Genomic DNA, 22,465 nt, shown 5'->3' on the forward strand with positions numbered 1-22,465 from the left:
AGAGAGAGAGAGAGAGCAAGCCGACACAGATCGCACAAGACTGCTCTGCCCGCACACGCCCCGTCTCGACCACCCCGTCTTTCTCTGCCACCATCGCCCGACGGCCTCCTCGCCGCCCACAACCCCCTCCCCTCGGCATCTCCGCCATCGGAACATCATCAAGAGCCGGTATCCAGAAGACAGGAGCTGTTTATGTATCAGCACGACAAAATCACCGTCTTCAGACACTCCCCGCCCAAGCTGCAATCATTTCGCATACCGCGGATACCTTGTAGTCCTTCTCTCTTCTCCGACGGTTGAACCGGACAGCGCCCTGCGTTCATGCCTTTGATCCCGCACAGCCGACACCTGTCCCCTATGTTGACGCAACGTCCGCTTCACTACTGACCCCTCGGCCCCTCTCGCCCGACTCCTGACCCCTTCCGCGCCAGGAAGTTCATGTCTCGCCAAGCCAGCTGATTTGCTCGCCATCAAATCCTCCTGTCAGATCTCCTTGTCTCGCTTCCATCGCCGCCGCTCGACACAAAGAAGCCTCGCTCCCTTCTCCAATCTGCCTCGCACAGAGCCCTTGTTGTCCACCCACCAACCGCAACCATGGCTGCCCACATCAACGTCCGCCGCGATGTCACCGACGTCTTCTATCGCTACAAGATGGAGCGTCTCCAGACCAAGATCGAGGGCAAGGGCAACGGCATCAAGACCGTTGTCGTCAACCTGAGCAACGTTGCTCAGCAGCTCGCCCGTCCTGGAAGCTACCTCATCAAGTACTTCGGCTTCGAGCTCGGTGCCCAGACCAACCTCGACCCTGCCGACGACCGCTGGATCATCAACGGCGCCCACGACGCCAACAAGCTCCAGGACTACCTCGACGGTTTCATCAACAAATTTGTGCTCTGCAAGAAGTGCAAGAACCCCGAGACCGAGGTCAACATCAAGGATGGCCACATCATCCTGGACTGCAAGGCCTGTGGCGTCCGCTCCGACGTCGACATACGCCTGAAGCTCAGCGGCTTCATCCTCAAGCAGACGCCCAAGAAGACCAAAAAGGACAAGGCCGAGCGCAAGGCAGCCCGCAAGGCCAAGCAGAACGGGAACGCCAAGGACGGAGATAACAGCGCCGAGGAGAACTCTCCCGACGGCTCCGGCAAGGAGAACGGCGACAAGAACGGCGACAAGGCCGCCGACATCAGTGACGACGATGACGCCCTGACCCGTAAGATCAAGGCCGAGGCGCAGACTCTTCCTGCCAAGGAGGCCGACAAAGAAGAGGAGGACGAGTGGGCTGTCGACATGAGCGCCGAGGCCGTCAAGGCTCGCCAGCAGTCGCTTCCCGACGAGTTCAAGCAGAAGCTAACCATAGGCGGCGACGAGGACGATGAGGACGGCGAGGGCGGTGGAAACACCGTCTACGACCAGCTGGGCATCTGGATCCAGGAATCTGCCGACGAGAAGGGTGGCGTGGACAAGGTCGACGATCTCGACATCTACCTGAAGGCCAAGGAGCTTGGAATCGAGACCAAGCACCGCACTGTTCTTGTCCTTGTCCAGACCGTCTTCAACGAGAACATCTGCGCGCAGATCACCAAGCGTGCCGGCATGCTCAAGCAGGTATGTCAAGATTTGAATGTGTATCCTTTTCCTGTTGTCACTCGTTCCTAGCTAACACGTCTTCCTCCCGTCCAGATCGTCAGCTCCGAGCGCCATGAGAAGGCCCTCCTGGGCGGTACCGAGAGGCTTATTGGGCATCTCAGCAAAGACCACGCGGAGATGCTGGACAAGGTCGTCAAGATCCTTCAGCTGTACTACCACCACGACCTCGTGTCCGAGGAGGTTGTGACCAAGTGGGGCACCCGCGCCAGCAAGAAGTATGTCGACCTGGCTACGTCCAAGAAGGTCCGCAAGGCTGCCGAGCCCTTCCTTACTTGGCTCGCCGAGGCCGATGAGGAGGACTCGGACGATGAGTAGGAATAAAAGGCTCACAAGACCTCTTGTTTGATTGCGAGACTCGGTCTGCAGCCCTTCTTCTTTGGTGGCTTTTTTTTCTTTCACCCCGATCGGTCGGTTAGTCTTTGATTGCTGCTTTCGGGTTGACATACCACGTGTTTGTCTTCTTCCACGCTCGCTATTCTTCTCGCTACCATGTACACCACTCAGTTTCAATCAATGTCCGTCGTGCTTGCTTTTGAAATTTCGTCTTTTTGAAAGGCGAAGCGTTTGTAAGAATCGAAAGAGCGAGGAGAAAAGCCAGGAGTGAGCGAGAAACATACGGTCTAAACAAAACTGGCCATTGTGCTGTGCGTCTATTGCTTGTGTAGCGTCAGGTAGACCCCCTTCCTGAATTGTCAAAACTCGCTTCTCTCCATTTATCCCATGCATCGCCTACATACCCATATAGTCATGCCCGAAAAGGAATGCCTCTCCCAAGTCTGGATTAAGTGCCAGCCCTGAGCTGCCGCCGCTTCAACCTAAGCAGGGGGCGACATAGGGTGAGTTCCAGGTGAGAGAAAAGGAGTGAGTGAGTGAGTAGGTGACCAAGTATGCTTGGATACAAAAAACCAAATTCTTTCCGCTCAGCAGTTTTCTATCATTCGCATCTGGCCTCGTCGTAAGTCACAGCACGGCGTGCCTCATCTTGCTGGGGGTACTGACGGGCCTGTGGCTACTGAGAGGCCAGTATGTAGGGGTAGTTTTGTTGGGTGTGCTGCAGGCTGCCCCCAGTGGGTTGGTGCCAAAGTTGGCGCCCGGGTTGGTGGGGCCCAAGTTGGCCGTGTTCTGCGGCCGAGCCATGTGCGGCGCAGGGTTCTGCACCGGTGCCGGCCCCCCGGCGCTCAACGCCATCGGCAGCGAGCGGGTGCTCAAGTTCTTGCTTCTCAACCCCGGGGTCAGCGGACTGTATGAGAGGCTCCCGAATGAGTGCTTCCTCGACATGAAGGACGAGGACGACTATGGCGTCTACCTGGATGATTCTGGGCATAACGTGGGGTACATCTAGCTTCTGACCGAACAAGACCTGGTGCTTGAGCATGTTGGTATGCATCAGTCTTCCCCAATATAACCAGCCTGCGGAGCAGATGTCGAGCTCCCGACGTGATACACACACACCGCCTCGAGCGCTGAGTGCTCCTTTATTTGGTGGGCCGCTCCAATCTTTGGTAGGACGACGCTGTGTGAGACCAGGAAAGTAAGACGTGAGAGAGCCTTTTCCGGGGAGGGCGTCATTCTTGTACTTTGGCATCAAAGGCTTTCTTTTACACTTCCATCCTCTTCTCTCCCCTACGGGAGGCATTGAGCGCGCGCGCGGGAGGAGAGGCCATCTCGGGCTTTGGGAATCATATCGAGGAGTAGGCGGAACCACATAGTGGCACAGCTCTATCGTCATCCAGATCTTGGCGCCTTCTTCCAAAAACCTTGTTAACCATCTCCTCAACTAAACGACTAATGTTCCCTTCATGGCTCTCCTGACTGCTAGTGACTCGACGCCTATACTCGTCCAAGGCTAGGCTTCGGGAACCTGGGGAGATCGGTTCAGGATAGGCAGGTAATCATATGCACATGTTGAATTGCGTGAACCAGCCCTTCTGTGGGTTGTGAGGATTGCAGTGCCGGAGTTTTATTTTGACGCTACTACTTGGCGCCTATCACGAACCTCCTCCAGAAGGACAATGACGCCCTCCATCTATCTGCGAGTATGTGGGTGCCGACTTTTGGCACCCCTGCCGTCCTCGTTTGACGACCCAGATGTAAACATCTATCAAATTAACATAGCACCTCCCCCAAATGAGGATATGGGTTGATAGCGCCTCGATCAAGAAGCAACCTCCGAAAAGAAAAGATAGTGAGCAAGCGAATTGCAATCTTTAGCCCGCCTCCCGAATGTTGTCTTTCCCAGTCAAATATAACGACAGGACCACCGCCCACGGTTGGTCAGAATAAGCAAATCCATATGGCCATACAAAGGGCCCGCAATGGGAGGTTTCCTCCCGATCTGGGGAAGGGGTCCGGCTGCTACTGCCAACCATCTCCTCTCCGTGCGCGGATCACAGCCACCCCGGAACCGAAAATATCGAATCGCGCCTCGCGCTATCCGTCAGGTACGCCCGTGCCTGGCAGCCAAAGACGCACGCGAGGATGGCCAGCAGCCACCAGTTGAGGAAGCCGCCCAGCATCTCTCGGGCCACGACGTTGCAGACGAAGAGAATGCCAAGTACGCCCATGGCCAGGCCGCGGACCACCCACACCACCGCCTTGATGGATGCTCTGATGAGCCTGAAGAAGCCGCAAACTGCCCACCAGAGCAGCCGGGGTAGGCGCCACCACCATCTACTACTACCACTCGGTGCCAGAGGGGGACTTCCTGGTGCTCTGGGCGACGCTGGGGTCGGCCCAGGAGGGCATGGGGCCGGCATTTCCGCCGGCGCCCCATCCAGCGTCCCCAACAGTAGAAGACTGCTGTCCGCCCGGATGGCCGTCACCACCGTTGTTGCTCCAGCCGCCTCCGGTTGTGGTGGGGTTGTTGCTCGGCTGGTTGTCCCACCCGCCGCCGCCGCCGCCGCCCGCGACGTTGTTGTCGTATACGGCCGCGAGGATTGCCGGCGGTCCGCTGTGGTGCGATGCGCTGCGTTGGGAGCAGCCCCGTCCGGCGGCGCTGCCGCTCTTGCTTCCTCCCGACGGTCGGGGGTCGTTGGCCGCGTCTTGGTGCGGGTGAGCGCTTGGCAGGGGCGACTCCCAGGACCCGGGCATGCGCTCGCTCCGGCGTCTGGGGTAGTCCCCAGGGCCGTGGCCGCCTCCGTTGCCACTATTGTTCGACTTGTTATCAAACGTGTTGCCCCAGGCTCCTCCGGTTCCTGAGTCGGAGGGCGTCTTGTCAGCTTCAACCGCGGGGGCATCGGCTGGGGTGCTGGACTGGATGGGATTGTCTGGGGGAGGAGGCGTACCTTTGGGTGGGCTGCTATTCATGCCGCTGCCTCCATTATCCCAATTATTGCCATTACCCCCGTTGTCCCAATTGTCGACATTACCCCCGTTGTCCCAATTGTTGCCATCACCACCGTTGTTCCAATTGTTGCCATCACCACCGTTGTTCCAATTGTTGCCATCGCTCTCGTTGTTCCAGTCGTTCCCGTTGCCCCCGTTGTTCTTGTTGCTGCCGCTGCTTACATTGCTCCGTCCGGCATTGCTCTTGTTGCTTCCTTGCTGGCTTCCGCTGCCGGACTGCTTTTTGCCTGTGTCTTGGTTAGCAGGCGGTGAGCCTTGAGGGGGCTGGCTGCTGGGGCCATGTGCTGGGGCCCTGTTTGCCGTCGTGCTCTGGCTGTCTGCGTTGACCCAAGAGCCCGGGGCGACATTGTTCCTCGTTCCCGAGACGTTCGATGGCGGGCCCTTGTTGCTGCCCTTATTGCTGTTCTTCTTCTGAGAGCCCGAGTGCTGAGAGGGCGCCTTTGCGGATGCATTCTTGTGCGAGCCCGTGTCCCATGGCGCCGGTGCGCCACCCGAGTTGCCGCTGTTGCCCCAGTTGTCGGGACCTCCCCAATCCTGGTTTTTGCTGGTGTTGGATACGTTACCAGTCCAGCAGTTATTTCCGTCTCTCCAGATCTGGTTGCTGGCAGTATTCGATCCGCCGCCACCGCCTCCCCAGTTCTGGTTGCTCGGGGGCTTGGAAGGAGGCCAGCCAGGGCGGTCGCTGGATGGCCTGTTGTTGTCCCATCCTCCGCCGCCGTTGGCGTTGTTATTGCTTCTATTCCCATGCGAGCCATGCCCCGAGCCTGATGGCGGCTTTTCAAAGGCGTCGCGGCCCCACCCACCGCTGCCGTCCACGCCCGGGTGCCCTGCTCCAGCACATGCGTCATTCGTCTGCCATGGGTCCTTGGAGGCGCTGCCGGCATTTTGCGGCGCCTGAGATCCCTTTCCTGCCGAAGGCTGTGGCGGCGGCGCGACATTGTTGCTCCATCCCTTGTCCTTGTCCCTGCCCTTGCTCGACGGCGCTGTCACGGGGCGACCGCTGCCATCAAAGTTCAGCTCAAGTCCCCCGACAACTGATGACTTTGGGGGAACAGAGCCTCCAGATCGGATGCTTGTTGGCTTCTGAGGGGGCCTGCCTGGGCCCGGTGGGCCAGGTGGAGGGCCATAGGGGAACACGGGTAGCATAGGATTGCCGTCAGGACCAGGGACAGCGCCCATTGGCCAGCCTGGAGGCATGAAGTGGCCGCCAGGGAACGCGCCGGGAGGCATCATGTGAGGCTGTGGGCCGTCGGGTCCCATGCCAGCTGGCGGCCACATCATTTGCGGTGGCATCTGGTTGTCATGTGAGGGGCCTTGGGGTAGGGCGTTGGCGGCCCGGTCGGCTCCCGGGTTTCCAAACCCGTACATATAGGGATTGTTGAGCGGATGGGGCATCCCCAATGAGGGTGGCTGGCCCGACCAATTCCGCTGGGGATAGAGGTTGCCGTTCGGGTTGCCGTACGCAGGGCCGTGGTAGACACGGAGGACGCCATGCTCATTGTTAACGAAAGCGTTCGGCCGTGGGTCGTCCGGAGTCTCAATGGTATGTTCGACCTGAAGAATCTGGGCCTTGACTGGCATTAGTAGATGAGGCGGTCTAGCGTCGTCGTTGCTAGAGAACGGCGGCAGCTCCTGGGATCGCGATTCGGCCTTGTCCATATCCCCCTTGGAAATCTTGCTGTTAGAGTTCTTGGAGCCGTGGGAACCTGCATCGCTTCCACCCTTCTTCTCACTAGAGTTGGAATCCTTGTCCTTTCCGTTGTCGGTAGTATTGGCGGTCTTGTTGTCGGCCTTGTTGTTGCCCTTGGCTCCGGCATTGGCAGCCTTCTTCTTCTCCTTGGGTGCCTTTTCCTTGGGAGCAGGAGCAGGCGCAGGCTCGGGCTCAGGAGAAGGCGGCGGCGGTAGAGCCTCTGCCTCGCTCTCACTCTCTCCCTCGGTCTGCGTACCATCTGTTGTCTCGCCAGGCGTGTCCGACTCAGATGTGTCGGTTGCGGGCTCAGGAGTGGGCGGAGGAGCGGGTGCCGGAGCTTTCTTTTGGGACTTTGCCTCCTGCTTCTTCTGCTTGCCTTTGTTCTTCTGCTTGGGCTGAGGCTTGGGGGCTGGCGCAGGAGCGGGCTCGGGTTCGGATTCTGATTCGCTGGTGCTACTATCGTCCGACGATTCGGCCTTGGCTTTCATACGCCTCAGTCTTCTCGCCCGCCGTCGCCCAACCCTGCAGTCCCGACAGAGGCAGGTCGGATGGGGTTCCGAATCCGAAGTGGTGTCGTCACTGCTCTCATCGCTAAGTGCAGCCTTGAGCTTGCAAGCCTTGGCGCCGTTCTTGGTTGAAGAGTCGCCATTGGGACTCGAGCTTGACGAGCTGCTCGAGCTGTCGGGCGACGATGAGGTCTTGAGGGCCGACTTGAGGACAGAATCGAACCTAACTTTCTTCACATGGGCGCCATCAGACTTGGCGGGGCCGGTGCGAGGATATGTGATGCTGATGGCATCTGCGCCGGACTCGTCGTCGGTAGTGACCTCGACCCTGACCACTTCTCGCTTGGGTGCCGCTCGCTTGGGTGGTCTCGGCCTTCGGCCAGTGACGTTCTGGCCGATCATCCACTCTATCACGGAGTGCGGAGGCATGGTCGCGGCGGTGCGGACACAGGTGTCCAGGTAGAGTTGCAGTTGGGGAGGAAGATGAACCCAAGAAGAGAGTTGGGAGGGCAACGCGGTAGAGAAAAGGGCTCTGGGAAAAGAGAAATAACAAAGGTGTGGGAAGATGGAAAAGGCAAGAGGACACGACTGATTGGGGGGAGGCCGTGGGCGTTGCGAAGACAGCAAATTGCAAAGAGAGCAAACAATCTGGCACTTTATCAGACGATGAAGGTGCGTGACTGGACAGAGCCGGTTCGCGCCAGTAACGACAGGAAGGAGCGCCCATGGGGCCAAGAACATCCACCCATCCGATCTTTCCCAAAAAGCCGACCATGGAGCAAACCGCATCCCATTGCACTGCAATGTATAAAGGCAGAAGAAACATGAGGAACAGTCTGCGTCAGCAGCTGATTGTTTGCCTACAGCGAGGCATCTCTTCTCGCCTTGCCAGTATCAATACAGACGACCCTCACCTCGCCCTCATCCTACAGCCTGCCTCCCCGCCAACCCAAGCGCCGCTACAGCTTCGCCCTCTCCTTCTCCTCCGTCTCCCTCCACCTGCGGTTGATGCGCTTGTTCTGCCAAAAGCTCCACGCCCCGACGGCCACGCTGAGCGGCGGGCACAGCAGCAGCGCCCAGCTCCACCAGGCCGGGCTGCGCGCGTAGATCTCGTCGACGGCCCGCGCGACCTCGCGCTCGAGCTGGGCCCTGTCGCCGTCGTTCCACACCACGGCGCCCCTGCCGGCGCCGCGCGCCTCGCAGCGCCTGGCCTTGTCGCGCACGTCGCCCTGCGACCGCACGCGGTTCTCGGCGTCCTCCTGCGACAGGTGCGGGTCGCGCGCCCGGAGCCGCGCCATCTGCACGGCCGGGTCCCGCACGGCCACGACGGCCACGGCGCCGCACATGAGGTCCATGCCGGCCTCGAAGAGCAGCGGCACGTCGAGCACCACGGCCCGGTGGCCCGAGAGGTAGTGCCGCAGCAGCGCCCTGTACATGGCCCGCCGCACCGCCGGGTGCACGATGCCGTTGAGCGCCGCCCGGTCCGCCCGCCGCTCCGGCTCGTCGCCAAAGACCCGCCGCCCCAGCACCGCACGGTTGATGGGCCGCCCGTGCTTCTCCTCCCGCGCCCGCTCCCGCCTCGGCACCGGCCCGGCCGCCGGCACGCTGTCTTGCCCCTCAGGGATCGGTGGGAGGAGGAGGTCCGGCGTCGAGGACCCAAAGTGCGCTACGATGGCCTTGTAGCCCGAAGTGCCGGGCTCGACGACCTGGCGGGCAAGGAGGTCCGCATCGACAACCGGCATCGAGTACGGCGGCGACGAGAGCAGGGCCGACACGGTCGACTTGCCCGTCGCGATGGAGCCGGTAAGTCCGATGAGCAGCATGGTGCCACGTTGATGCTGTGCGCTTCCCGGCGGGCTTTTGTGTCGCTTTGATATGTTGTCCAATGACGTGATGTTGCACGGGCCGACGACGAAAGAAAGGTGGATGGCCCCAAGCCAATTGAAAGTCACAACGGACTGCTGCTTCCAAGATGGTACGGTCGTCTCCAGGGTGATGTCTGCGGTTCGCTGGGGCCGTTATTAATTCTACCTTCTATCTCCGGCCATGGACTTGTTTTTGAGCATGAACAATGGAGTTGGGTTCATGTGAAAACCACCTACGACCAGGCATGAGCCGAGGTGGGGAGATGGGGGAAGCCCTGGAGACGTTTGGGGGCTGCGCAGTGACACTCGCTCGGCTTACCCGCCTGGCGTGATCTACAGGGATTCAGTGGGGACCCCACGCCATCGGTCCAGCGGACGTGCTGGCCTAGGCTTGTCTTGGCATGACCCTTGTTCCCTGGCAGCCACCAAACTGCCGGACTTTAAACCATGCATTTGAGCCTCATCCCGACGACACCGCATCCCAACCACTAACCTGCCACCAAACCTCTCAAACCCGTCGCGCTCGCATGCTACCGAGGGTTTTCGTCTTCGGACTAGCTGCTCTCCTGCGACTTATGAAATCATCGATGGATACCAAAGAAATTTGTCGGTTCTCGTCTTGCCTTCTTCGCCACCTCGAGATGAAACTAGCTACAATGAACCCATCTCCGAGATTCCACCGCGATAATATTTTCGTCTTGAGCTCAGCGCAACAGCCAGCGAGCATCTAGTTCTTGAGTCTGCGGCCAATTTCCTCCCGCAATATTCTCCACTCGGTTCGGTTCCAGTCGAGAACTCGACGACGGCAGCAGACTTTGATGTGGGATGAGCGGGCGTATGCTTTTCGTCGCTTCTCATGGCTATGAAAGAATGTTAGAGGCGTTAAGAGTGTGCTTGTTTCTTCATAAAACTCTCGTACCTCAGCTTTTACCCGACAAATCGAAATCCAGTAAAGGATCAGAAGATTGGATTTGACAGGGAACTGCAGCATATCCTGACTGTATCGACTGTCAGTAGACTCTTTTCGACGGTGTGTTGTACTGGGTATCATGTCTCGGTGTCCCTTGGAGGCTTACCAGACTTTCATTGATTTGCAGTTGCCTCAAAAACCCATCGCGCGCAAAGATTCAGTTGGGCAAGCGGACGGCATAAAAGTAGCCCTCCGGAGCCATGTGCCATCTCCACTCCTTTCCCATGCGGTCGATAGAATAGCGACTGCGCAGTGTCCAGTTGCCGTCTAGCTCGCGACACATGTACATGCGAGACGCAGTGTCATCGGCCGGCTTAAAATCCTGCGGTTCAAAGGACTTGTTTGCATAAGCCATCTCCATCTGCTCTGCGGCATACTCGGTACCGGTGCGGCCGATGCCGCACGCAGGTTCGGGCCAGGCACCAGAGTTACCTTGGAGAATCATTCCTGGCTGGCCCGCGACGACTGTCGGCATACCAGGGAAAGCTCCCGGCATGGAAGCCATGCCGGGCGCGACGGCGACCCCGGATCCAACAGCCATTCCGGGTCCGACGGCCATTCCGGGTCCGACAGCCATTCCGGGTCCGACTGACATTCCAGGGCCCATGGCCATTCCTGAAGCAACAGCCATGGGAGGGCCGGCAGGCATGACCATGGGAGCCGAGGGGATCGGCTGCTGAAAGAAGACAGGAGGTCCCGTGACGGCAGCGACCGGAGCCGGGATTTGGACAGCGCCCTGAATGATTACTTGTCAGCCGACAACTCCTAGGCTCAGAGCATGCGGTACTATGGTCCAATCTCCAGGTCTCGGAGCCGAGGCGGGTAGGCGGATAGTAACGCAGTCCAGATCGACATGAGCCGCTCTAGCCACTCGGCCTTCTTCGCGGCGCGCGAGACTGGACGGCTCCAGATGGTATACGCTGCTCTATTTCTGAACTTGCAGTGAAAGATAAGGGACCGCAGACCGGCATCTGGATCGGGGCGGCCATGATCGGAGGCTGGAACATAGGACCCATTGCCACTTGGATTCCAGGCTGGGGGATCATGACTGCGTGCGGGCTCTGGACACTGACGGAGATGGCAGGCTGAGCAGCCACGAGTCCAGGATGATCGAAGCGCGGGCGGTGGACGTGCGTCGTGGGACCATACGTCGTATCAGGAACCTGGGGCTGGTAGTTCATGCCCAGGTTGGGTGGACCGGCGTTCTGGTAGTCGGCAGCCATTTTGTCTGTCTGGCTGATGGGCTTGTGACTGGGCTCTGAATGGAGGACCTGGCTTCTTCACGAGTTGTCGAGCGGTGACGATTGCCTTGAGAGGATGAAGGTGCAAGTTTTGTGATAGTCGAGGCTAGGTGGGCAAATATTGAGAGCGACCTTGGGCCCGAGTGTGCTTGTGGGAGAGAGCAAACTTTCCCGATCCGAGATTTCAAGAGGAAGAAATCGGAAGGACTGGTTGATGCTTTGGGTTGGAGAGAGGGCGCGGCTCCAGCTGTGAATATGGAAAAGATTTGGTACTTGTATGGGCAGATGTGCGGGAGGGGGCCTGCGTCGAGTTCCTCGCCCCACTTCTGACCTCGTCTACCACAACCTCGGGCGACTTCGGCGGTCTGGGCCCCTTGGGTCGTCCAAATAGGGAAGTGGCGAAGGAGGGGGTGCGTGCCGTGCCGTCCTTGCCTCCGTCCTTGCCTTGCCAGGACGTTAGGTGGCGGGCGGGTAAAGGGAGGGTGAGGAGGGTGTGGGCGGGGGGTGAAGGAAAGTTGAAGCAAAGGGGAGATATGGGAACATACTATTGGTGCCAAAACAAGCTCACTCGCGCGCCACTCTTGACCTTCAACATAGCCAGGATGGAACCGGTACGGGTTGTTGCCTCGAGGATCGTCCTCCATCCAGACTGCCGCGAACGGAAAGCAAGGGAGGCAGCCGAAACACATGATGTCGTCGTAGGACTGTTTGTCGAGCTGGTTTGGTCCAAGGTCAATGCTACGCTCAAAATGTTCACATTCAACTGCAACCTTTAAGCGTTGGAAAAGCGGTAGGAAGTGTTGAGTGGTAGCAAGAACCAGCGGATAGGGCAAGGAGGTACGTCAGTCGAGTCGAATTCAATATATGTGACGTGGACCCGAACTTGCAATATGTTAACGAGGGAATCAGTCAGACAGGACCGTAAATATACCAGATGGAAACAGACAGCAGGAACAACGGAGTAGCGCACATCCCCTGTCTAGCCCTTGCCACATAAAAATGGGCTACAACTCTATCTTAGTATGTACCTAGGGACCTGATATTGACAATACGTTGAATATGGACCACATACCTAAGCTTATATCACAAGTCAGGCTCACCTTCATAGCTAGCATCACGAATCCCACAGGATGTTGGGAAATCCAAGTCCATTGCAGAATCAAACGCCCAACACGCCCTCCACGCCCTTCCGCGCTCAACTAGATGTGGTATGGTACACGCATATGACCCACCTCCGTTCTAAAAAATACAGTTGCCAGAGAGGAGTAGAGATAATCACCGTAGTATGAGATAAATGCCCCGATTGTGTGCCCAAGCCAGATCTGCCAATAAGGAAAAGCGTTCATTTTCCTCATCCATCAGCAGGTAGATCGAGAACTCGCCTAGGGGCGCACGCGAAGTGCTCGCCTCATTAATATTGCCGCTCACGTCGTAACGGATAGGTGGGTATGTGGATACATGAATTTTTACACAGCGCCAGGCAAAGCCTGACTGAAAATGGGAAAGAGAATGTGAAGTGGGTAGGTAGTTGTAGTTGGCAAAATAGGTTCAACCGCCAGTTTCGTGGGCTGCTGCGGTGAGGCTACCCCTTGCTTATAATGAGATCCTTTCCTTATCCGAGGATGATTCAAATGTTTTGCGCGCAACCTAAGATGGTGTTCGTTAGCATGGGGATTGCGGATTGGTGTCACATAGTAGCTAAACCGCCAAGCATAGAACATATACATACCGCCCAGACCGCAGCGACAGACCCAACAATTCCTCCAGAGATCATCATTGGTCGTAGGCCGCGGGTGCTCTTGAACAGCATGCCGCTCAGCGTACCGGCGGCGATGGAATTGGCGGCATCGTGCTTGCCACGGAGGTAGCCAAAGTACGAGTTGAAAAGGTTGTAAACGATGGCGACGACACCGCCCGAGTTGCCCAAGAAGGGGCCGCGACGGGTTACGGCGTTGAGGACCGAGTTGAGTCGCAGTTTGGGGGGCTGGCCGGCGGATCTGCGCAAGCCCTCCTGCATCCCCCACGCTCCACCGACACCCAGGGAGGACAGGTATGTAATGCCGGTGCCATAACAGAGATCGTCGCTCCAGCCTCGCGAGGGTATGACCGACTGTGAGCCGGGTAGGTCGGACAGCACCGAGTCCTCGAGGGTGATGTAGTCTAGCGCATCCTTGTTGAGGCCGGCGAGGGGATGTAGTTGTGACGGGTCAGCGAACGAGGAGCTGCCGATGAAGGCGTCGACGCCTTGGGGTTGTGACGAGTCGAAGAGGGGTGTCAGCTGCGGCGCTCCTGCGTCTGGCGATGGAGCTGTCGGCGTAGGTGTGGAGGATTTTTGTGAGTCGGACTTGCGCCCAGTCAGTGTGTCCCAGATGGCCATTTTGTGTGGATTTTTTTTTCCCTCGCTGTCAAGCTAAGTTCAAGGAATGCAACCAAGGGACGAAGGTAGCTCCTCCCAGCTGCTATGGTAACAAATAACCCGAGGTTGTGTTCGTCGACGTGGAGAGGACGAGGGGCGGGTCGGCAGGTCGTCGAGGACAGGCGATGGTGATTGTCGAGGTAGTGCGGGCGGTTGAAAGTGGGATCGCGGTTTTGCCCAGGTTTCGATTCGCAGCCTCGACAAAAAAAAAAAATTAGCGGCGGGCGATGACGGAGCGAGCTGGTCTGTGCCGAACAAGAAGGATTGAGCTTTTGTGGGCCCTTTCTGCAAGCTAGCCACTTTGAGGGGTTGAGGTGAGCTCGTCCACTAAAGCCCACCAAAAATTCACCAGGGCAGAAATGGGATGGAGGGGCAGCGCTGGAAGCTCCCCTGAAAACAGACTCGGCCAAGATTGAAGGCAGTTGAGAGACCGACTAGAACAAACAACATTGGCAGCTGCCTTCAAGATGGAGGGCCTCAACCCGCCAGATCTGGGCGATCCCCAAGTAAACGCCAACGACATCATCGCATGGTTGGAAGAACAACCCGAGGCCTCTCTGACACTGTGGGTGGACCAGGCTGTGTACACAGATACAGGATGCCCTTCGCTAGTATAACAAAATAGAGGAGGTTGACTGACGCAAGAAATAACCCACGCATCAGCCGCTCCCAGGAGATATATGAACAGCTGCTCACCGGGGCCTCACAGCCGCGCCACTCGTCGGTGCTGGCTTGCACACGCCTCTGCGGCTTTGTACAGCACTGCGCAAAGTCTCGGCATGCCCCAGTGAGAACCTGGGCCTTTTCTGAGCCAACGTCCATGACGCTGCTCAACTTCTACATAGAGTGGAACGAAAAGGACCAGCACCGCTCTATGAAGCTCGTTCTCGATCTTCTCCTTGTGCTGATCGGCCAGAACCCGGACCCCAAGACTGCTGCTGCCGTCCGTAGCCAGATCCTGGTCAGCCTGGTTTCCATCATCACACGGCAGTCCACGAGGCCCCTGGTCAAGTCGTGCATCAACTCGCTCAACCACCTGTTCGGCAGGTCCGTGTATGATCTCGATGACATTGCACGCACGTATCGCGAGGTCGAGCCCGCGGTGGCAGCCCTCCCCGAGCTCGACCTGTGGAGGAGATTCTGTGGCGATCTAGTCTCATGGATGTACCTGCACTATGTCTGCTCGGTTGCTGGCAAGTTCATTGTCACGCTGTTCAAAGCCCTGCTTGCTCGGTCAAGCATAGATAACAGCAATCTCCAGGGCTTCACCGTCCAGACCTGGCTTTCATGGCTGCATAAGGAGCTCCGCGTCAACCCTGGAATCCTGGAGAACATGAAGCTGTACATCTTCGGCCCACTCTTCAAGGATCGCCCCCTATCCCTAGAGCTCCTAGATATCCTCAATCGACCAACCGAGTCTGGAGAGGGTAGCCAGGATGAGCTTGATAGCATAGCTGTTCTCAGGCTAGCGGCTTTGGAGGTTGGCAAGAAGTCTGGGCTGGTGGATGACCCAGGTAAGCCACGTTACTCCTGTGACTCACGGTTCAGCCCGCTGCTATGCCCGATGTTGGGTTCTTTGGACGTACTCGAGATAGTAACAAAAATTTCCAGGGTCGGCTTCCAGTCAGAAGGCGTCAAAGTCTGTAGTCCTCGATGTTCAAGTGATGGAAGGCGTTCTGTCTCATCCCTCGCCGCCTGTGCGACTGCTGGCTCTGTCGCTATTGGTGACATCCCCTTCCCTCTCGAAGCCGTATCCAATCGAGGCGTTGCACCTCATTAGAAGGCATCTGCCTTCTTACTACTCAGATCCAGGCGCGGGGTTCCGACAAGAGGCACTCACATACACCAAGATCATGATCAAGCGAGTTCGCGGCACAATAACTTTTGGACACAAGCCTGCCGCCCAAACAGGAGCCCTGACCAAAGCAGCAGCCAAACCCACACAGGCCGAGCTCAAGCACGCCGTCTCCAGAGAGGCACTGGAAGATCACGAGGCGTTTTTTGAGTGGTACCTCGGCTTCCTGCTTGGAGAGCTAGTCCCCACGGCCTCCTATCAGCGGCACATCACCGCGCTGAGGGCTGTGCTACAGGTTGTACAGTCCGGAAAAGACATCTCAAGCGAGAGCGCTACTACAAGGGCTATGTCTAACAGTCGGATCTTTCTCGACTACTCATGGATCCGCTCGATACTCGACTTAGTCGTTGATCCTTTCTCAGACGTCCGGGAGACGGCAATCTCACTACTCATGCTCGCTCCTCAAGCAGTGGTCAAGTCGCCCATCTCCGGGGGCAACGGCCAGCATTCGACAGAGCTCTGGGACGTGGTGAGAGAGTTTAGGATCCAGGCAAGTGCCTTGGCATCCAGAACCGGCCGTGCGGATCATGGTGACGGGACCGCTCGCCTCCAGGGGCTCTTGTGTAGCTGGTCCACGTCGCTCGACCACCAGCTAAAATTTCTGGACGAGGTGATTAATGAAATCGACAAGAAGCTAGGAGTTGCGAAGCACGACATTGCACAGGCAGTGGTCGAACAGCCCGTCCACGGAGACTTTGCTTCAATAAGGTGAGCCGAAGCGCTCGGACCGACGATAGACGGCATCAAGCTAACAACTTTCAGCTGTATCTGGGAGGTTTTGACCAAGGCCAAGTATTCAAGCGATGACCTGGAGCGCCTCGTCGCTGTTCAGAAGCGCGTTGTGGAATACTGTCGGCAAATATGGAGTGTCGTCAAGCCCATCCTCTGCGATGATTCTCCTGAAGGTCACCTGCCACAGGAGATGGAGGATGCAGAGGGCTTGGACACCAAAGGGCTTCTAAGCTACAGCTTCCGAGCAATACACGAGTCCAGGTTCGTCCCACCCTTCTCCTCACTATATCCTTGTCCTCACTGTATCCTTGTCAAGGATCTGGGAAAGCCTAGAGATACGTGCCCAGGTATCTGCCTGCTTCGGCAATACGCAAAAGCTGACAAGTGCACTCTTTTAAAGCAACACCATGCGCTTATTTCTGGCGCCCCTGAGGCTTAGTCGCATGAAAGGCGCGCTGTTGCCTTCGCGCGAGGTCTTTGGGGACATCGGAAACTTGACCTTTGAGCAACTATCTAATCTAAGGCATCGTGGTGCCTTCAGCACCGTCTCTCTCACATTTACCACATGCCGTCAGCTGGTTGAAGACCCACTGGTGACATCTCCCGAGGCACCCGCAGAAGAGAGGCTACTTTTCTCGTGGTACAAGGTAAGGGTTTTTTGGTTCAAACTTGCGTGCCGATCCCTGACACGCACTCACCATAAACTTGTAGGGAACCATCGACTGTATCTTTGCCCAAGTATCCACAACAAGGAGGTCGGCCGGAATTCCGGCGTTAATGACGGGCATTCTCGCCGCCAATGCCACGCGGCCCTCGTTCGACGAAGTTATCAACAAGCTGGGCGAGATCGCGCAACGCCCAGCCCGGGCCGCGGAAACGGATGGGTCCAATTTGCCCCAGGTTCATGCGCTAAACTGCGTCAAGGATGTTTTCAAGAGTTCGCTGCTCAGCATGAGGGCCGAGCGGTACCTGCCGACATTCCTTCAAGTTGCAGCGAACAGTCTGCGATCTGAATTGTAACGCATCCCTCTATCCATCTGCTTGACCTTTAAATGTCACTAACATGGTCTCGTAAGGTGGGCGATTCGAAACTGCGGCCTACTTCTTCTGAGGAGTGTCATCGACTGCCTACTTGGAAACTCGGACAGCAAAGCGCTCCTAGAGAGTGGTTGGGACGGCAGAACAATCAGGATATCCTACGTCAAATACCCGACTCTGCCGACCATACTCATCAGCCTACTACAGTCGGGCCAGGGCGCCCATGACACTGAGTCCCAGAGGCGCGCCGCCGAGTCCGTGTTCCCGGCACTGGATATCATCCGACGTGCCGGGCCACCAGACTCGCACCGTGACCAGCTCTATGTCTGCGTCTCTGAGTACCTGGCGAGCCACCTGTGGCATGTCAGGGAGATAGCAGCGCGTACTCTGAGCTCGTTCCTCGTCTCGATGGACTGGCTCACAGAAATACAGGGGCTGCTAGAGAAGTCCCGAAACTCGGCGAACCGCTTGCACGGGACCCTCTTGACCATTAAATTCCTCATGGAGAAGAGTTCTGAGGTGGCCGCGGATGGTATGAGCGCTGTCTTGTCCAGTTTGTTGTTTATGGCTCTAGCTGACATCTAGTGTCAACTCCAGATCACAAACTTCCCATCCTCTTGTTCGCACTCGACGCGGTTTCAGGCTTCGGCGTTCTCAAAGCTTGTTCAGATGCCCAAGCGGTACATCTTGAGGTGTATAGCCTGATTCTACGGTCGTTGCGCGGTAACCCAGACGGCACAACACCGCTCAGGGAAGAAATATTGGCGATATTGAGTGACGATCCCAATAGTACATCCCCTGCACTCCTTCAAGTGCAGCTGGGGCTTGAAGCTGCCCGATGGACTGCGGCTCGGGGCGATGCGGAGCTACTACGGGACGTGGTGCTCAAGCTGGCCACGTTAGATTCAAACGCTGCGGCACTCGTGGCCGAGTCCGCCCCGAGGCTCTGGGCCAGCGAGGCTCCCAGTAGCAGCTTGTCCCAGCTGTGTCAAGCCTACATTGAGATGGCGTGCCGGACCCCAGACCTCGAGATTCGATACGCGGCTCTCAACAACATCACCAGCCTGCTAGACGGCTTCATAGCCGGAAAAGACATCAGCCATATCCCTTCGCCCCGAGAGCTGAATGAGCTTTGGGCTGCCATACATAGCTCCGAATGCAATCCGAGCACCCTCCAGGCCAGCATCCGAGCCAGCGGCCCCATCATGGCATCCCTCGCACTGCAGCATGGCCAGGACGTCGCACATGAGGCACTGGACAGACAGCTGCGCGCATGGGCGGTTGCTATCAGCGAGGCAGGCCATGCCGACAATGTGAGTTGAGAGTGACCAAACCTTGAGCATGTGGAAAAGACACAAATCTTGACTCGGATCGCTGACTGTGCGTATGTATATACGAACCAGGCGTTTGATATGAGAGAAGCAGCCGCGATGGCCATCAAATCCTTCGCCATGGCCGTCGGGACCTGGTGTACAAAGTCCGCAGCTTACCTACCCTTCCTCCTGGCGCTCTACGACACCCTCAACGACGACGACGAGGAGATCAGGGACGTCGGTGCCGCCGCCGCGACCCCTGTGCTGGGCAGGCTGCTGGTGCCCGTGCAGGCGGCCGACGAGCTGCTGGAGCGCATGACGGCCGCGTTCGCGGCGTGCTCGACCGAGTTCGCCAACCACGCCGTGCTCCGCGCGCTGGGCGAGACCAGAATCCGCGCGGACCCGGGCCCGGGCCCCGGCCAGCCGCCAGTCGCGCGGCGGCCCGGCGACCAGCTGCGCGAGGCGCTGATGTTTGACGACTCGCTCTTTGTCGTCGAGGAGCAGAACCTGTTCGTCGACGAGGTACGCGAGGCGCGCCGCTGGGCGGGCGTGGCGGCGCGGCTGCCCGCCGACGGGTGCGGCAGGGGGGGCGGTGGCATGCTCGACCACCTGCGGGACTGGGCCGCCGAGGGGCTCGAGGCGCTGACGCGGCACGCGGCCGGGAGCGCCGACGCGCCGCTGGGGTGGGCGTCGCAGCCCAAGGCTTTTGACGTCTGCAGCAGGATCATCATCAACGCTGAGTCCTTCTCGGCGGCGTTCCAGGACGAGGAGCTCGCGTCGGCGCTGACGAGCGGCAGGGAGGTCTGGGAGAAGGCCGGGCTCCATGGGACTCTGGTGCGCATGGCTGGCAAGGCGCCATCTGCGCCTTGACGAGGCGGAAGGACACCTTATGTGTACAGGTAGTTGCTAGACGAAGAAAATAGTGAGATCTTTTGTGTGTCTGCTTTTTATTATTCTCAACGCCAGGCAAGTCACTGTGCGCTACGAAAGTGGTTCCTGCCGGAAGTCAAAAATGTACATTCTGTCGCCAAAGACGATCCCTAACTTGGGCACAGTCGAAAGTTTACCTCATAGACCTGGCACTGACAGAAGAGGTGCTTCTCTTGAGCTCGCTCAATGCGTCGATGCTACCGCCCTTGAGCAAGCCATGTTTACCGAGCGTCGCAACCAGCATCGTGTTCTGCGACCTGTACATGGTTGAGAAAAGAGGTACTGCGAGTTAGCCACGGCGGACGAGATGACAGACAATTCAGCAAAAAGAAGAAGAAGAAAATCATCACGTACTGCAGCTCCCCAATCTGGTCCTTGAGTAGGTCAACCTGCTTGAGCGCGACGTCGAGCTCGGCGCGGGCGTGCTCGAGCTCAAGGGCGAGGCTGGCCTTCTCCTCGCGCTCGAGCTGCTTGCGGCGGCGCTCGGCCGCCTTTTTCTCCTCGGCGGCGCGGCGCTCCTCGATCTTGCGCAGCTCGCGGCGGTACTTGTCCTCCTGGCGCGCCACCTCGCGCTCGTGCTTCTCGCGCAGCTTGGCCGTCGCCTGCTCGTCCCGCTGCCGGTCCTCCTGCTGCTTGCTTAGGGACCGCTCCTGCAGCTTCGCCATCTTGTCCTGCACCTTTCTGCGCCGCTCGTGCAGCTTCCGGAGGTCCTTGTCGTGCTGCAGCGACACGCGCGACGGCGCCGCCGACGACGACTCGGACTCCTTGGAGTAGCTCGACGGGGCCTTCCTCAGCGTCTCGGTCGAGGTGTCCTCGGTGAGCGTCGACGTGCCGTCGAGAGATGGTATGTCCTCGGACGGCTTATGCTCGGGCGACTCCATGGCCGAGTTGAAGGTCCGCACCGAGGACGCGTCGCTGGAGTCGTCCGGGGCCGTGTCGTCGTCCCTGCCGTCCAGCTCCGGCTCGGAATCGGTCGCCCCCATGGAGCCCCCGAACGGGATCCGAGACGCCACGGCCAAGCCGGCGACGCCGATAACACCCGTGATCATGCTGTAGAGTCCGGTAGCAGGCGCCACTGGCGGGACATCGTCGGCTTGCGCCTCGGGATTCGGGACCAGGTTTCTAATAGGAACTTTGGGCTTGGAGGCCTTTGGTGTAACTGCACCGCCTTGCGTCCCCGGCTGGGCTCCCTTCTGCCCCCGGCCCTCGAGGTCCTCCTCGGCGACCTCCAAAGTGCCGCCCGCAGCTTCCGCAGCGGTATTGTCGAGATCTGGCTCCTCGGCCAGATCCGCGAGGCTCTTAGAGGCCAACCAATCAAGTAGCCGGCCGGCGTCGCTAACTATTCCGCCGGGAGTGCCCTTCTCTACCATGAAGCGTGGGACACTACCACCGGGATCACTCCGGGTGACCATCAGCCATTCGACCGCCATCTCCGTCTCGTGGCCCGTGCCCATGGCCGCGTCCGCGTCCTTGACCGTCCCAACATCACTACGGACAGAGCGTGCGTCGTCGTCGTCGTCGCCGTCACCATCATCATCACCGGCTGCGCCGCCAGCAGTCGCCTTGCGCGCCGACCGGATTATGGCCTCTCTCCCAAGCGCTGCCTGCTCCGCCTTGCTCAGGTCGCCGGCCCCGTCCCTGTTAAGATCGATGGACGAGCGGACCTTGCGCAGGGGCACCTCTACCGGTATCTCGCGGATGATTTCGACAGATTCGTACTGGCCCCGGATGTATCCCTGCCGCGGGGCGCATTCCGGGTGCACGCACGGCTTGGACACGATCATGAACTGCCTGGGCGCTGGCGGCCCCCGGCTCTTCTTCTTGCTGCCGCCGCCCACGGGCGGCTCAGGCGCCGAGGTCAGCAGGAGAGTGACAAAGTCTCGAGGCGTGGTGGGGCCCGGGAACTGGGCCGACAGCTGGTAAACCTCGAGCATGCCGATCCCCTCGGCGTGCACGCACTCGGCCCTCTTCTCCGCCCCGATGCCCCTCACGTCCCCGGCGCCGGGGCCGGCGTTGGGGTTCGCGACGCGGGCCTTGAGGGCCTCGGAGAACTCGCGCTCGAGGCCGAGGCGGAACTTGTCGAAGGGGACGCCCTCGTGGATGCCGCGGCGGGCGAACCAGGCGCCCTTGCCGTCCTTGGCCGATAGCTTGTAGACGTTGATGGCGAGCGGGTTGTCGCGCGGGTTCGTCTTGACCTCCTTCCACTCCTTGTGCAGCAGCTTGGCCGTCTGGGCACAGGCGCCGCCGCCGGGGGACAGCGCCCTGTTGAGGGCCACTGAGCCGCCGGAGGGGTCCGTATTGGCCCTGGCCCTGCCGTGGCCGTGGCCGTGGCCGCTGCCGCCATGGATCGCGCTCGCTATGCCCTGGGGAAGTGGGATGCTGTCGATGATGGTCTGGGTGTCGGCGAAGATGCCGCGCAGAAAATCGGGGAGGGCCTCGCTGCTAGGTACCGACGCCCAATCGATCGGGGACAGCGAGCTAAACGGCTTGTGATGCGACATGTTTGGCGGTTGCTGAGCTGTGAGATGCTAGAGAAGGATGCTACGGAGACATTTGATGATTGCAGTCGTAGTGTACACCTTTGGAGGAAGAAGATAGGTACCTAGGTAGGTAGTGGAGCGTAGCTTGTTCTCGGTAATTCGTATGGAGATTTAGGAGGTATGATGGAGGAGAGGGTATCACGCTCGCGAAAGAAGCAGCGGCCACGAGACAGCGCTCTTGTTCTGGACTTGCTCAACTTGTTTCGGATGGATTGTATGGCGTTCTAGGGCTTACAGAGATTGGCTAGCTTCAGATGCCGTTCCCCTCCCACCAGAGGCCATTCGAACATGGTGGTACCTTATCCGTCACAGCACAGCCTCGCTCGCCCAACCTGCCCCGTCCCTAAGTCGCTGACGTCATCGCAACGCGGACT

General features: G+C 58.8%; 8 protein-coding genes across 8 annotated transcripts; 3 read left to right on the forward strand and 5 right to left on the reverse strand.

The window, feature by feature from the left end:
- Positions 1-2,362, forward strand: GGTG_01773 (eukaryotic translation initiation factor 5). Its single transcript, XM_009219544.1, has 2 exons — positions 1-1,608; positions 1,684-2,362. Exons 1-2 carry the CDS (start codon positions 595-597, stop codon positions 1,963-1,965), a joined length of 1,296 nt encoding a protein of 431 aa, XP_009217808.1. The 5' UTR covers positions 1-594; the 3' UTR covers positions 1,966-2,362.
- A 423-nt stretch (positions 2,363-2,785) lies between these two features.
- Positions 2,786-3,345, forward strand: GGTG_01774 (hypothetical protein; the record flags this gene model as incomplete). Its single annotated transcript, XM_009219545.1, has 2 exons — positions 2,786-2,977; positions 3,241-3,345. The coding sequence occupies 2 exons, from the start codon at positions 2,786-2,788 to the stop codon at positions 3,343-3,345; spliced, it is 297 nt and encodes a 98-aa protein (XP_009217809.1).
- A 510-nt stretch (positions 3,346-3,855) lies between these two features.
- GGTG_01775 (hypothetical protein) lies at positions 3,856-7,620 on the reverse strand (the record flags this gene model as incomplete). The annotated part of the gene is made up of 2 exons (XM_009219546.1): positions 3,856-4,844; positions 4,935-7,620. 2 exons carry the CDS (start codon positions 7,618-7,620, stop codon positions 4,327-4,329), a joined length of 3,204 nt encoding a protein of 1,067 aa, XP_009217810.1. The 3' UTR covers positions 3,856-4,326.
- A 530-nt stretch (positions 7,621-8,150) lies between these two features.
- Positions 8,151-9,014, reverse strand: GGTG_01776 (dephospho-CoA kinase; the record flags this gene model as incomplete). Its single annotated transcript, XM_009219547.1, has 1 exon — positions 8,151-9,014. The coding sequence occupies one exon, from the start codon at positions 9,012-9,014 to the stop codon at positions 8,151-8,153; it is 864 nt and encodes a 287-aa protein (XP_009217811.1).
- Positions 9,015-10,183: 1,169 nt separating this feature from the next.
- GGTG_01777 (hypothetical protein) lies at positions 10,184-11,249 on the reverse strand (the record flags this gene model as incomplete). The annotated part of the gene is made up of 2 exons (XM_009219548.1): positions 10,184-10,762; positions 10,992-11,249. The coding sequence occupies 2 exons, from the start codon at positions 11,247-11,249 to the stop codon at positions 10,184-10,186; spliced, it is 837 nt and encodes a 278-aa protein (XP_009217812.1).
- A 1,095-nt stretch (positions 11,250-12,344) lies between these two features.
- On the reverse strand, positions 12,345-13,897 carry GGTG_01778 (mitochondrial import inner membrane translocase subunit tim23). Its single transcript, XM_009219549.1, has 2 exons — positions 12,997-13,897; positions 12,345-12,914 (listed from the first exon to the last, which is right to left on the reverse strand). The coding sequence occupies exons 1-2, from the start codon at positions 13,642-13,644 to the stop codon at positions 12,861-12,863; spliced, it is 702 nt and encodes a 233-aa protein (XP_009217813.1). The 5' UTR covers positions 13,645-13,897; the 3' UTR covers positions 12,345-12,860.
- A 99-nt stretch (positions 13,898-13,996) lies between these two features.
- GGTG_01779 (hypothetical protein) lies at positions 13,997-19,564 on the forward strand. Its single transcript, XM_009219550.1, has 9 exons — positions 13,997-14,248; positions 14,347-15,197; positions 15,295-16,246; positions 16,301-16,531; positions 16,671-16,917; positions 16,982-17,286; positions 17,347-17,840; positions 17,906-18,621; positions 18,712-19,564. Exons 1-9 carry the CDS (start codon positions 14,151-14,153, stop codon positions 19,489-19,491), a joined length of 4,674 nt encoding a protein of 1,557 aa, XP_009217814.1. The 5' UTR covers positions 13,997-14,150; the 3' UTR covers positions 19,492-19,564.
- On the reverse strand, positions 19,549-22,388 carry GGTG_01780 (hypothetical protein). The gene is made up of 2 exons (XM_009219551.1): positions 19,906-22,388; positions 19,549-19,808 (listed from the first exon to the last, which is right to left on the reverse strand). The coding sequence occupies exons 1-2, from the start codon at positions 22,050-22,052 to the stop codon at positions 19,685-19,687; spliced, it is 2,271 nt and encodes a 756-aa protein (XP_009217815.1). The 5' UTR covers positions 22,053-22,388; the 3' UTR covers positions 19,549-19,684.
- Between the last annotated feature and the right edge of the window lie 77 nt (positions 22,389-22,465).

This window comes from Gaeumannomyces tritici (assembly GCF_000145635.1).
Source record: "Gaeumannomyces tritici R3-111a-1 unplaced genomic scaffold supercont2.1, whole genome shotgun sequence".
NCBI lineage: Eukaryota > Fungi > Ascomycota > Sordariomycetes > Magnaporthales > Magnaporthaceae > Gaeumannomyces > Gaeumannomyces tritici.